The 12067-nt window shown below is 40.6% G+C and overlaps 1 protein-coding gene across 1 annotated transcript in view; it reads right to left on the bottom strand.

Annotated features, from left to right (window-relative positions):
* Positions 1-12067, bottom strand: part of LOC126278076 (UDP-N-acetylglucosamine--dolichyl-phosphate N-acetylglucosaminephosphotransferase) — a 130780-nt gene that overhangs the window by 6000 nt on the left and 112713 nt on the right. Inside the window, exons 5-6 of the mRNA XM_049977911.1 lie at positions 8857-9045; positions 2810-3041 (exon numbers count right to left, since the gene is read on the bottom strand). Coding sequence (XP_049833868.1) covers positions 2810-3041; positions 8857-9045 — 421 coding nt within the window. The remainder of the gene's footprint in view (positions 1-2809; positions 3042-8856; positions 9046-12067) is intronic.

The following is a 12067-nucleotide window of genomic DNA, read 5'->3' as shown; positions in this document are numbered from 1 at the left end:
AATCTACCAGCTAAGCTGCAACCATAGTGCTGCATTCTATGTGGGCATGACAACCAACAGGCTGTCTGTCCACATGAATGGCCACCAAGTAACTGTTGCCAAGAAACAAGCAGACCACCCCGTTGCTGAGCAGCACAACATCCTTCATTTCAATGACTGCTTCACAGCCTGTGCCATATGGATCCTTCCCACCAACATCAGCTTTTCTGAATTGAGCAGGTGGGAACTCTCCTTGCAATATATCCTACGTTCCTGTAACCCTCCTTGCCTCAACCTTCGTTAGTCATTTTTTTCACCCATCCAGCCCCTTCCCTGTTCTGATTCCAGCACTACACAACCTTCATTCCACCAATGCACCCTTTTTTTTACTGCTGCCCTTTTCCGCTACCCCCCCCCCCCCTCCTCCTCTCACCTGCCCTCCATCTCGGCTCCCAACTGCATCTAGCTGCTCTAGCCTCTCTCCACTCTATCCTTGTGAGCTCCCCAGCAGCACTTCACTATTCCCCATCCCTACCATGCCGTCCCTCCCCCTCCCTGCTCCAGTCTCCTCCTTACTCCCACCCACTTGCCACTCTCATCATGGACTGCTGCTGTTGTTCACAGTGCGCCTCCAGCTGCCAGTGGCTGCAGTCGTGTGTGCATGTGTGTGTGTGTCATGGTCTCTCACTATACCTAACACAGATTCACTTGTCAAGTCACTTCTGTTGTACTGCTGCTCATTATCATAAGTGGTAATAATAAAACATTGTACAGCTCATTGGTGCCCTCCAGTATTTACATTCTCCCACAGTTCAGTGAAATGAGCTTTAACTGAAAATGGTTTGCTTCTACTATGTACAGGAAACCAAATCCTGAATTTAACATTTAGGCACAATGTAACATACTCTCTGCAAGAGGGACGTGGAACTATTGCAAATTTAAGTATCAAACAAGTGTGGTTTCAGCTGCCTGAGACTGCAGTCATGCGTATGAGTTGCGTTTACGCATGCATGCATGCGTGCGTGCGTGCGTGCGTATTTATTGTTGACAAAGGCTTTAATGGCCAAAGCTATAATTGTGAGAATCTTTTTGTTGTGCCTCTCTGTGACTCAGCATCTCTGCTACATGGTGAGTAGCAACTTTCCTTCTCTATTATTGGCAAACTTAAGTATGGCACTCATGCATTCTACATACAGTATTTTATGTTTTTGCATGACATTATTGTGATTGGGTACAATCAATTTACTCTTCGGGCAAAGATAATGTAATTTAGCCCAACTATGAGCTATACTACAAAGGTTGACTTGGCATACCTCATCAGTGCAGTCTGGAATAAATTGGTGCATGCCTGCAAGGCTCTAAAGTTGTCATCAGAAATGTTTTACAGAGATATCTGTTCCATAAATGAAGTTTTATTTCCTTCGTTTTTTACTAATCATTCTTCAGGAATGAAATCAGTGTATCTTACAATCATTTTGTTTCCTATCACTTCAGATTGTCACAGGCTTTAAATTCTAGCTGCAAGTAATTATACTTGCTCAAAATCTTATTGAGAAAGTTGCCATTGCAACATTCTGTTCTCTATAGACACTCTGAAAGCAAACCCTGCCAAATTTTTAATAACAATACTAAACACTGTTTGCTCTGTCAGACTACAGTAATGTGCCTGAGTTTACCTCCTGCCTTTTAACGACTTTACATAAACAACAGCAAGTGAAGTTCTTTTCTCGGGGAATTTACTGAGTGTTTACGGCAATGGAGGATGCCCATAAAAATACCAAACATTTCATAATTTGGACAGATTTCTGGGCAGAAACAAACACTGAAATGCCTGACCTATTCAACATTTAGTGGGCACAATAGTTCCTTAAGGTACAAGAATAACAAGAGAGCAGCAAATAGTGGAGACATTGAGTTGCTGACAGGCACAACAAAATGATGCTAAACAAGTACGCTTTTGGCCAAAAACACCTTCTTCTGAATTAGACACCATCCACACACACATTCATTCAAACGTACTCACCACACACACATTACCACTGTGTCTGGCTGCCGAGGTCAGACTGCGAGTAACCACACATGATGGGAGACGCAGTCCGACTGGTGGGCATGAGGAGGAGGCTGGGAAGGAGAGGGATAGCAGGGTAGAACTGTGGGACAGTAAAGAGCTGCTTGTGGGAGCATACAGGGGCAAGGTGGAAAGAGGGTAGGGCAACTTAGAGCAGTCAGGAGGTTAGCCAAAGGGCATGGGAGGAGGGGGTGGGACGAGAGTTTGGGTGAGTCAGAAAAGGAGAGAAGTAAAATGAATGTGGGTGCATTGGTGAGTAGAAGGCTGTGTAGTACTGGAGTGGGAACAGAGAAGGGTATAGACGAGTGAAGAACAATGACTAACGAGAGTTGAGGCCAGGAGGGTAACCCTTAAGTTTCATTAGTCATTGTCCTTTACCCACCTATCTCCTTCCCTGTTCCCATGCCAGAACTACACTGCCCTCTATCTTTTTACTTCTCTCCTTTACTGCTCCCTCCCCCATCCCCACCCCTCTTGCCCTCCATCTAACTTCCCGATTGTGCCTCACTGCCCTACCCTCTCTCCACCTTGTCCCTGTATGCTCCCACAAGCAGCACTTTAACACTCCCACCCCTACCCTGTTATCCCTCTCTCTCCCTGCCCCAGCTTTCCCTTTGTCCCCACCACCCAGAATGTGTCTCCCATCATGCACAGTTAATCACTGTCTGGCCTCGGCAGCCACAGTGGTTTTTTGTGTATATATAACTAAGAGAAATCTCTGAGATATCAATATATTCAATAAGCATACAATTTATGAATTACCTGCAATACAAGCAGACGGGAAGTGAGAACGGACTCATGTGCTGGACCTCCGAGTAACAACGTAAGGTTGATAATTGTCATATTGTTAATCTCAATAGTGTTTTTGTCAATATGGACATGCAACAGCTTAAACCGTGGAAGAACTTTGAGTATAGCTGTGCCAATTAGACCCACTTCATCATGTGAAAATTTTACAGTGCTTGCCTCCATAATGTCTCGATCAGCATTGTACCTGGAATGAATAATATGTTTAGGAAGTCTGCATCGAGAGAGAATAAAAAATCTGCATGTGATTAATCAGGCAAAATCTGCTGGCAGCACAAGGCAGACTTCTCATTTAAAAAAAAAAATGTTGCTGGTCACTAACACAAATGTCTTACACCTGAGTCTTGCTAACCGTCTCAGATTTTTTAATAGTGGAACAAGGGCCACTCAGCCTCATGACATCAAATGATAAGCTATTGTTTATACGGGAAATGGACAGAGGATCCACCAAAGAAGCATCCAGACTAAAAAGCTTACAACAGGGTGGGACTGCACAGCATGTTTCTTAAATCAATTTACATACAATCACCAGTGATGTGTTAAATCTTCACTCTGAAGACGCTGCTATGTAATTTAAAAATTTAGCTAGTGGGTACAATGTCTGCTGCCACTGTGAGGAAGTAGTCAATGAATTTAATGACCAATGATTTTAGTGTGTCACCAGTTTTGTCCGAGCTATTTGTTGAGGGCTGAATTTCATTTGGATCAGTGTTTTTGTTTGTTTCTTATTTCATAAAGCTCTTAATTGTTTTCTCTTACTCTTATAGTATTTCTGATAAAATAATTTAATTGGATAGATAAAAAATCTACTCACCAAGCGGCAGAACACACACATAAAAGGAGGTTGTAATTAGGCAACCTTTCGGAGCCACTGGCTCCTTCTTCAGCAGAAAGGTTGAAGGGGAAGGAAGACGGGTGAAGGAAAAGGACTGGAAAGTCTAGGAAAAGGGGTAAATTTTGGGAAAGTCACCCAAAACCGCAGAACAGGGGGGACTTACCGCATGGGATGAGATAGGGAGTATTTTGCAATATTGGTGGTAATAAGGTTTCAATTCTTGGCATCAACTTGTTCTCTGAATTACACAGAGCTCTCTCTTCCTAACACTGTCCATACTTGATTCTGTTCAATTTTGAACTTCAATATTGCACAGTAAATAAATTAAAATATTCTGTGAAAGAACACTGAGCTGAAAAGAGACCTGTCAAAACATATATAAATGATAAAAATAACAAAAACATGGATCTTTGTCTGAAGAGATTCAGGTGGCAAATGATGATGAAACTATTAGTGCAGCTATTAGTATCCTGCAAAAAGAAAGAAAACGTGTAAATATGTAAAGCATTTGCTATGAGGATTAGTTGAGTGACTGTGAGTCTATTTATTCTTAAATGTGCAAAAGCAGGTAAAACTGCCTTATTAATTTAAGGTTAGGTTATTATAGCATACAAGAGCGTCATATTTTTTGTGCAGCTGATTCAGGCTGTTAAATAAGCACATACTTAACTAGAATTCAGAACTGGAGAATGAGCTTAATCAATTGCTTTATAATCATTATTAAGTCAAACCCCTTTCAGGAATGCATTGTTTGAGACTGTTTTAGAATTCCACATTAAACGCAACTTGACACAAATTTTCTTCAAAAACCAAATACCAAGACAGTCAAAGAAGTTGTCAAAGTCAGCATGGTTTAAATAATTTCACTAGAAAAATTTTAAACCTACAAAACAACCAGAACATGTTAAACTAATAGAGTTTCAAATTAAATTGTTGGAGTTTTTTTTACACAGAAATCTGCTTGTCCAAGTAGTTTAACGACTAGCCTGGTTCTGGGAAAATATTTGTCCTGATCACTGACCTGAACAACATAATTTAATTGAAATTTATTGTGGTTATTGCTATCATCATCCAGCAACAAAATTTCAAATACTTCTGAGATCTGTAAGGTCACTTATGTGACCCTGTTAATATTTGTGAGCTTCTTGGACCTGGATGATATGCACCTGTTCTCTGTACTATCATCAGACAGGGTGGTGACTGTTTCATTAAAAGATTTCCCCGAGATTTTCAGCTTCAAATTCCAAATTTTACTTAATCATTTTTTGTTGCATGTGGGAGCAAGTTTTACTTAACTAGCTATGGCCACAAACAATTTTTTTTTTAAATTACCACTTCACTTATTACTGAGAATTCCAAATTCAGCTACAATTTACTATTTTACCAACAATTCCACAAGATAAATGATTGCTGCTTCTGGAAATTTCACTGTCATGATTCTATGCCATGCTTTGTCATTTTACGATAACCTCAAGTATGTGAGAAATCCCCACAGAAACACAAGTCAAACTCTTGTCAGTGGAATGTGCTATCAATAGACTTTCAATGCATAATGTTTCAAACCTGACACTCTTCACACTATGGTCAACATAACAATTTGAAGCATGATGCTGTGAGTATGTCAGGAAAGTTCTGCTTTGAACTGAAATCGGGGAGGGGGAAAAAAAAGGCATCAGAACCTGAATATTCAATGCTAATATACCAAACATGAATGTTTCCAGACAAGTCACAACCCTGTCTATTCAGCACACAACACACAACCGTGCAGCTAAAGAGCTACACCATTATCATCTTCGCCCTTATTGTACTGAAATTAATACCTGTCACAACCACTATTTTTGAGGGACTTTTATTAGTGTCATCCTTACCAATTTCTTATTATCACCCCTTTGGTAAGTATATACAAAATTGTGAATATTCCTTTCAATCCTACTCTATGGAGTCTAGTCCTGACAACTTACCAAATTATTAGCTAAAATCAAACAATGTAAACTACAGGTTGGAATATCAACAATATTAGGAAAAGGATAGATTGCTACCCACCGTAAAGATAACCCACTGAGTTGCAGAGGAGCACAACAAAAAAACTGTTATACATTATAACTTTCGGCCAAACCCTTCTTCGGCAGAGAAAGCACACAGACATTCATTCACACAAGCAAGTACACCTCTCTCTCTCTCTCTCTCTCTCTCTCTCACACACACACACACACACACACACACACACACACACACACACACACACACACACACACACACACACACACACGACCGTTTCTACCAGCAGCTCCAACATGAATGTGACTGTCACATGAATAGCAATCTGAAGTGGGGCAGGGAAGGGGGAGAGACGGCACAGTATGGGTGGCGGGAGGGAAGAGTGCTGTCCGGCGAGGCATGCAGGAACTTTCTCAATGTCCTCCTGATGCCAAATTCACTCTCTCATTCACCTAAATAATTAAATCCTAACACATAACTACTTCTCCCTTGAAGGGAAAGTATACAAACAAATCCACAACACAGCCATGGGCATCCGGCATGGCACTCTCCTATGCCAATCAGTTTATGGGACATTTAGAAGAAACTTTCATAATCTTACACAACCCCAAACCCATTACCTCGATCGGATTCATTGTGATGTCTTCGTGACTGGGCTCAGGGCCAAGACAACCTAGCCTCATTTCTTCACAACCTCAATGCCACCTCTCCCATCCACTTCACTTAGTCCTCTTCAAACCAATGAGCCATCTTACTCAATGTTGACCACCTCTTGTCTAATGGCTCCATCCACACCTATATTCACATTAAACTTACCAACTGCTAACAACATTTTAACAGCTGTCATCCCTTCCACATCAAAAATTCCATCCCATATAGCATTGCCACCTGCAGTGACAAGGACATTCTTTCCCAGTGTGTTGCATGTCTCACCAAGGCCTTCATGGACAGGCACTATTCCCCTGGACCTAGCCCACAAACAGATTTCCCACGCCATTTCCCATCACCCCCAAGAGACAGCTACAAAGGAGTGTCTCTTTCACCACCCAGTACTACCCCAAACTGGAACAACTGAACCACATCCTTTGTCAGAGCTTTGATAGTCAAGCAGCATGCCCTGCAATGAGGGACATTCTAACCAAGGTCCTTTCCACCCCTCCTAAATCTGTGTTCCATCAGCCACACAAACTCCACAACATCCTTGTCTACCCCTATTCCACTCCCAGTCCCAACCCCTTGCCACAGAGACCGTATCCCTGCGGAAGACCCTGGTGCAAAACCTTCCCAAACCACACACTCAGCACTTCCTATTCTGATCCTGTCAGAGGCTTATCAAACGCCAGGCCAACTCTCAAAAGAGCCATGTTGTATACCAGCTCTGCTGCAGCCACTGCAAAGCTTCTTATATTGGTATGACTACCAACCAGCTGTACACCAGGATAAATGTCCACTACCAAACTACGACCAAGAGCAAAGTAAACCACCCTGTGGCACAACATGTAACTGAACTTATCTGCTAGGTTTCAGTGGCTCCTTCACCATCCCAGGCCATCTGGACCCTACCCTCCACTGCCAGCTTTTCTGAACTGCACAGATGGGAGTTATCCTTACACACATTCTCCATTCCTGAAATGAGGCCAGCTTCCACCTACAATAACCTACTGTCCCCATTCCCTCCACCCAGCAATTTCTACCCCCTCGTTCTATCATCTACTCCCGTTTGACATGCCCTCACCCTCTATGTGTGTTGCCCTGTGCCAATGTATCCACCTGTCTTTTCCCATTCCCTATTTCCCTCCTTTTCCACTCCGCATTCCCCCTTCCTCACCCACTCAACACTGTGCCTGGTAGTGTCTAGTCCCTGTTCACCCTGCCACACAGCATTCATCTCTCCCCAACCCATACCCTGATATCCCTCCTCTTTCCCCATCCCACTCCAGATTGCTATTTACGTGGCAGTCACATTCCAGTTGGAGCTGCTGACGGAAGCCGTCAAGGGTGCGTGAGGTGTATTTGCTTGTGTGAATGTGTGTGTGGTCTTTTCTGAAGAAGGCTTTGGCTTAAAGCTATAATTGGTAATAATCTTTTTGTTGTGTCTCTCAAAACTCAACAGATCATCTTTACAGTGAGTAGCAATCTACACTTTTCCTAATATTGACAGTATTAGGTAAGAAATTGGAGGCATCTGAAACTGGATGTACTGAAGTATATTAAGGATACCATGGACAGATAAGGTCACAAATGTGACAGTACTGCAGCACATGAATATTAGGAATTCTAAATACCAATAATAAAAGAAAAAAGTCAATACTTTGGCCCTTCAAAGCACAACAACAAATACCACCAGTAGCAATAAATGCTGCAAGGAAAGACTGATGGCAAATGTGGTCCAGGACATTATCCTGGCCACGTAACTTAAGGCAGCAGTTTGGAGGTTTTCTTTGTTTATTTATTTGTAACAGACTCCATTACAGTATTTGTAATACTGTATGTATGTACTTTGTGTGTGTGTGTGTGTGTGTGTGTGTGTGTGTGTGTGTGTGTGTGTGTGTGTGTGTGTGTAAAGTAATGTTCATGTTGTATGATGATGATGATGATGATGATGATGATGATGATGATGATGATGATGAGAGAAGGGGTAAGGTGAACCCTGGTGCCAGTATATAGCCTACTACTTGCAAACAACACCGAGGGGGCCTCCAAGTCTAACATACCCATCCCTTGAAGTGATCACCATCAACAGTGTCACATGCCCTCACTTCATGAGACATTGCGGAGAGGTTTAGTATTTAAACCAGGACATTGGCACAAAGTCTGATGATCTGGAGTTTACGCTGACACTTCCTCTCCCTTTGCTGGCTGAATACTGGCTTCGAAAATTTTTCCCACCACCAGAATTCAAACCAGTTTACCCTCAGGTCAAGTGCCACAGCACAAGTGTGCATTAGTGACCTTGGCCACACAAGCGGGAAATGGTCTGGATTGAACACAGAATCATTGTTCAGAAAAACCCAGGAACAAATCACTGATAATGTTACATATTGCTGATGTTACTGGAGGACAAAGAAGTTAAGGAAAAGAAGAATTCCTATCAAGTTACTTGTAATAATAATGTGAAGAAGTCAAAGAAGAAAATTAACAATATATAAAGAGATTTTGATTCACTTACTTTGGAAGTCTATGCCTTGGGCACGGCAAAATATGAAACAACTGTGGAACTGAATACACAAAGTTTACAACTTGTGGAATAAAGAAAAGGAGCATCGTCTTGCTGAAGTGACCCAAGATACCAACAACAGCAAAAGTCATTCCAGAAAAATAGCAGAAGGTGTCTCCAACAAACACACGTGATGGGTACCTGGAAAAAGTGAAGCCAGAAAATTAAGAAAGTTTAAATGACATTTACATTACAGTTAAATATAATGTCTCTGCTTACAGAAACAGTTTGTAATAGTAAAATTATTTGACCAAAAAAGGTTATGTAATTTTACTCTTCTGGAAGCAGTTTTGTACCACAGACATTAGGAATACACTACAATGGAACAATCCTTAACAATAAAGACATACTACTGATATTGATATTAGAGAGCTCATTCATCTACATCAACATTTACTCATTCAAATTACTTATTACTGAATAAAAAGTATGTTGAAGTTGGCACATTTCACTATAAAAACAAGGAATTTGTTGGATCCTGTCAAAAACAATCCCTTTCTGGGGCTCAGAATGGTGTTTTATATTAGGATATTCCAGTGGAAAGGCCTTTAAAGGTTGCTGGCAGATCTTGGGTAGGAAGCTGGAAGTCAGCAGATACTAGATTATATTAAATTCAGCTTTTGTTTCATAGACGCAAAAAGGAAATGATTTTGTGGATGTGGAACAAATAAGAAATCATAACATAAAAAACAAAACATCTGAATATAATACCCATTGCCCTGATCATTTGGTAGGAGATTGTTAAAATAGGTGAATATATTACAGTAAACTGGAACTACTAACATTTACAGAATTAGTACACTGTCAGAATGAAACATAGTCATGCACTTTTAATAAATTTATCACACACAAAATACCTGATCTCAACTGTTGTAACGATCTCCTGTCAAAGCTAAAGTCTAACAGAGATTTCGAATTAAGTTGGTCTCTCTTCGAATTAAGTTGGTCTCTCTCTCTCTCTCTCTCTCTCTCTCTATTCGTTTATTCAGCTCCGACTTTTCGTGACCCCATGAACCAAATCACACCACTTTTTCCTGTCTCCCTTAGACCTTCCAGGTTGGAACACATTGCTTCTGTGATGCCATTGATCCTGTTAAGATATTCGTCTCTCAACTAGGAGAAGTTGCCTGTAAAAAAGTCTTTCGTGCTCTGCTTAAACTATGCTTTATCTGAAACCAAGTGTTCATTGACAGAGCTTTTCGTAAATACACATTAAAATCACCAGCAACCATAATTATTCATTTTTTACTGTGAGATGGGACAACAGAGCTTCCAGGTTTTTTATGAAGAGGTTAAAATTTCCTGAATTAGCTCTGTATGTAGTTACCATTATAAAGGACTTATTATGAAATACTACTTCTGTTGCACAAGCTTCTAAGTGCTGCTCTAAGCAAAATTTATAAATATCAGTACTCTTGATATCAAAACAGTTTCTGACAAATGTGGCAACTCTTTCTTTCTCCATATTTTCTCTACAGAAGTAAGAAGCTAACTCAATCCTATAACATTTAATGTATCTACACAAGTGGTCAGATGATTTTCAGAGAGGATGACTGTATCAACTGGTTTTCTCAATTCTAATTCTTCAGCATAAATAAGCAACTCATTAAGCTCACCCCTTAGTTCCCAGATATTCTGATACAATAAGGATAACTGATTTTATGCACTTGCTGAATTACAACTGGATGAACCTAATTTTTCTGTCAATTTTTGAATAGCTCCAGTTTCAATCGGAGGCTGTCTTCATTAATTGTGTACATTACAATTTGCTTTCTGTTTGCCTGTTTTATCAATGAGAATGTCATTTTCAACCTGTATACGAACATATTTTGTTTCTGCCCTCCCTACCATAAAAAACTGCTGTATTATTTAAAAAATGCAGTAAAATAATCCCTCATCAGCCACACCTACAATTTATCAGAATATTTTCACTCAAGGATGTAAATTCCTTTTAACTCTAAGCTCCTATTACAATAAACAAGTTCTGACTTTGCCAGAATATTGACAGGTGTAAAGTTACACAAATGCTTTGTTTGAAGTATCAAATAAAAACAGCAACAGAGCAAATAAAGGGGAAGAGTAGTGCTCCCCCTGCACATACGCACAAAAGTCAAGGTACTTTCTTCTCTACACATGCACTGCTATCTACAAAGAAGGTCCATAATTATCACTGTCAGTATATTGCATTTGTTGTTAGTAGACTTTACAGAAGTGGCAGCAAGAGATACTTATGCCTGTACATGCATTCCTTTCTCCTTCCCATCTCAGAAGGCTCCTATTTCATTATAGGTTTTACAAAACATGGTGTGTGTATGAACAAACTCATATTTTGCTTGAAATGTCATATATGTGAGATGATTATCTTATGAATGTTCCTAGTTATCAGACTAGCATCAAATTGAATGAAAAGTTCTGATAATGCTGCAGTTCTTTTCCTTTTCAGCTAACAGGACAGACTTTCTGTCTTGTACACTAGTGTTCAAAAAAACACACCTTCAACAACTAGAGATTGGACATTCATATTCTCAGGACCTGTACATTAGTATGTTCTGCAGAAATGGTTAGCATCTCAATCACCTCAGTTCAGCATGTGTCCTGTTGCCTAATAGACACAGGGTCTGCTTTGGACCCTAAAAACTTGTTCCATGTGTGATGGTATCAATGTGTATAAGGTGCAAATGGCATCCTGTGATATAGCCATTGTGTTCATCTGGTTCCAAAGTTCATCTGTAGTGGCTGGCATTGTGTCGTAGTGCTGCATATTTCGTTTCACCATATCTTACACATTTTCAATTGGCAACAAGTCTGGCAATCTGGCAGGGCACGACGAAAGGCTGATATCCTGTGACACCAAAAAGGCACATGTTCATGCAGCAACATGTGGTCACACATTGACTTGCTGAAAACTGGGGGGTATTGTGCAGAAAGTGTATGGCTAGGGATCATAGGATGTTATTCACTAAGGTAACACTGGTCACATTGCCCTGGACATGCACCAACTATGATTTGTGGTTGTATCCCATAGCAACCCGCACCATAAGGCCTTGGGTTGGGACTGTATGTCTTGTGCAAATGCAGTCATTGTGATGCCGCTCCCCCTGTCTGAAGCAATCCAAAATGCAGCCATTGTTTTCAAAGAAACAGAACCTATATCCATCCGTAA

This window comes from Schistocerca gregaria, chromosome 6 (genome assembly GCF_023897955.1).
Source record: "Schistocerca gregaria isolate iqSchGreg1 chromosome 6, iqSchGreg1.2, whole genome shotgun sequence".
Classification (NCBI taxonomy): Eukaryota; Metazoa; Arthropoda; class Insecta; order Orthoptera; family Acrididae; genus Schistocerca; species Schistocerca gregaria.
The sequence above is the reverse complement of the archived record's forward strand: the minus strand, read 5'-3'. Positions and strand labels throughout refer to the sequence as shown.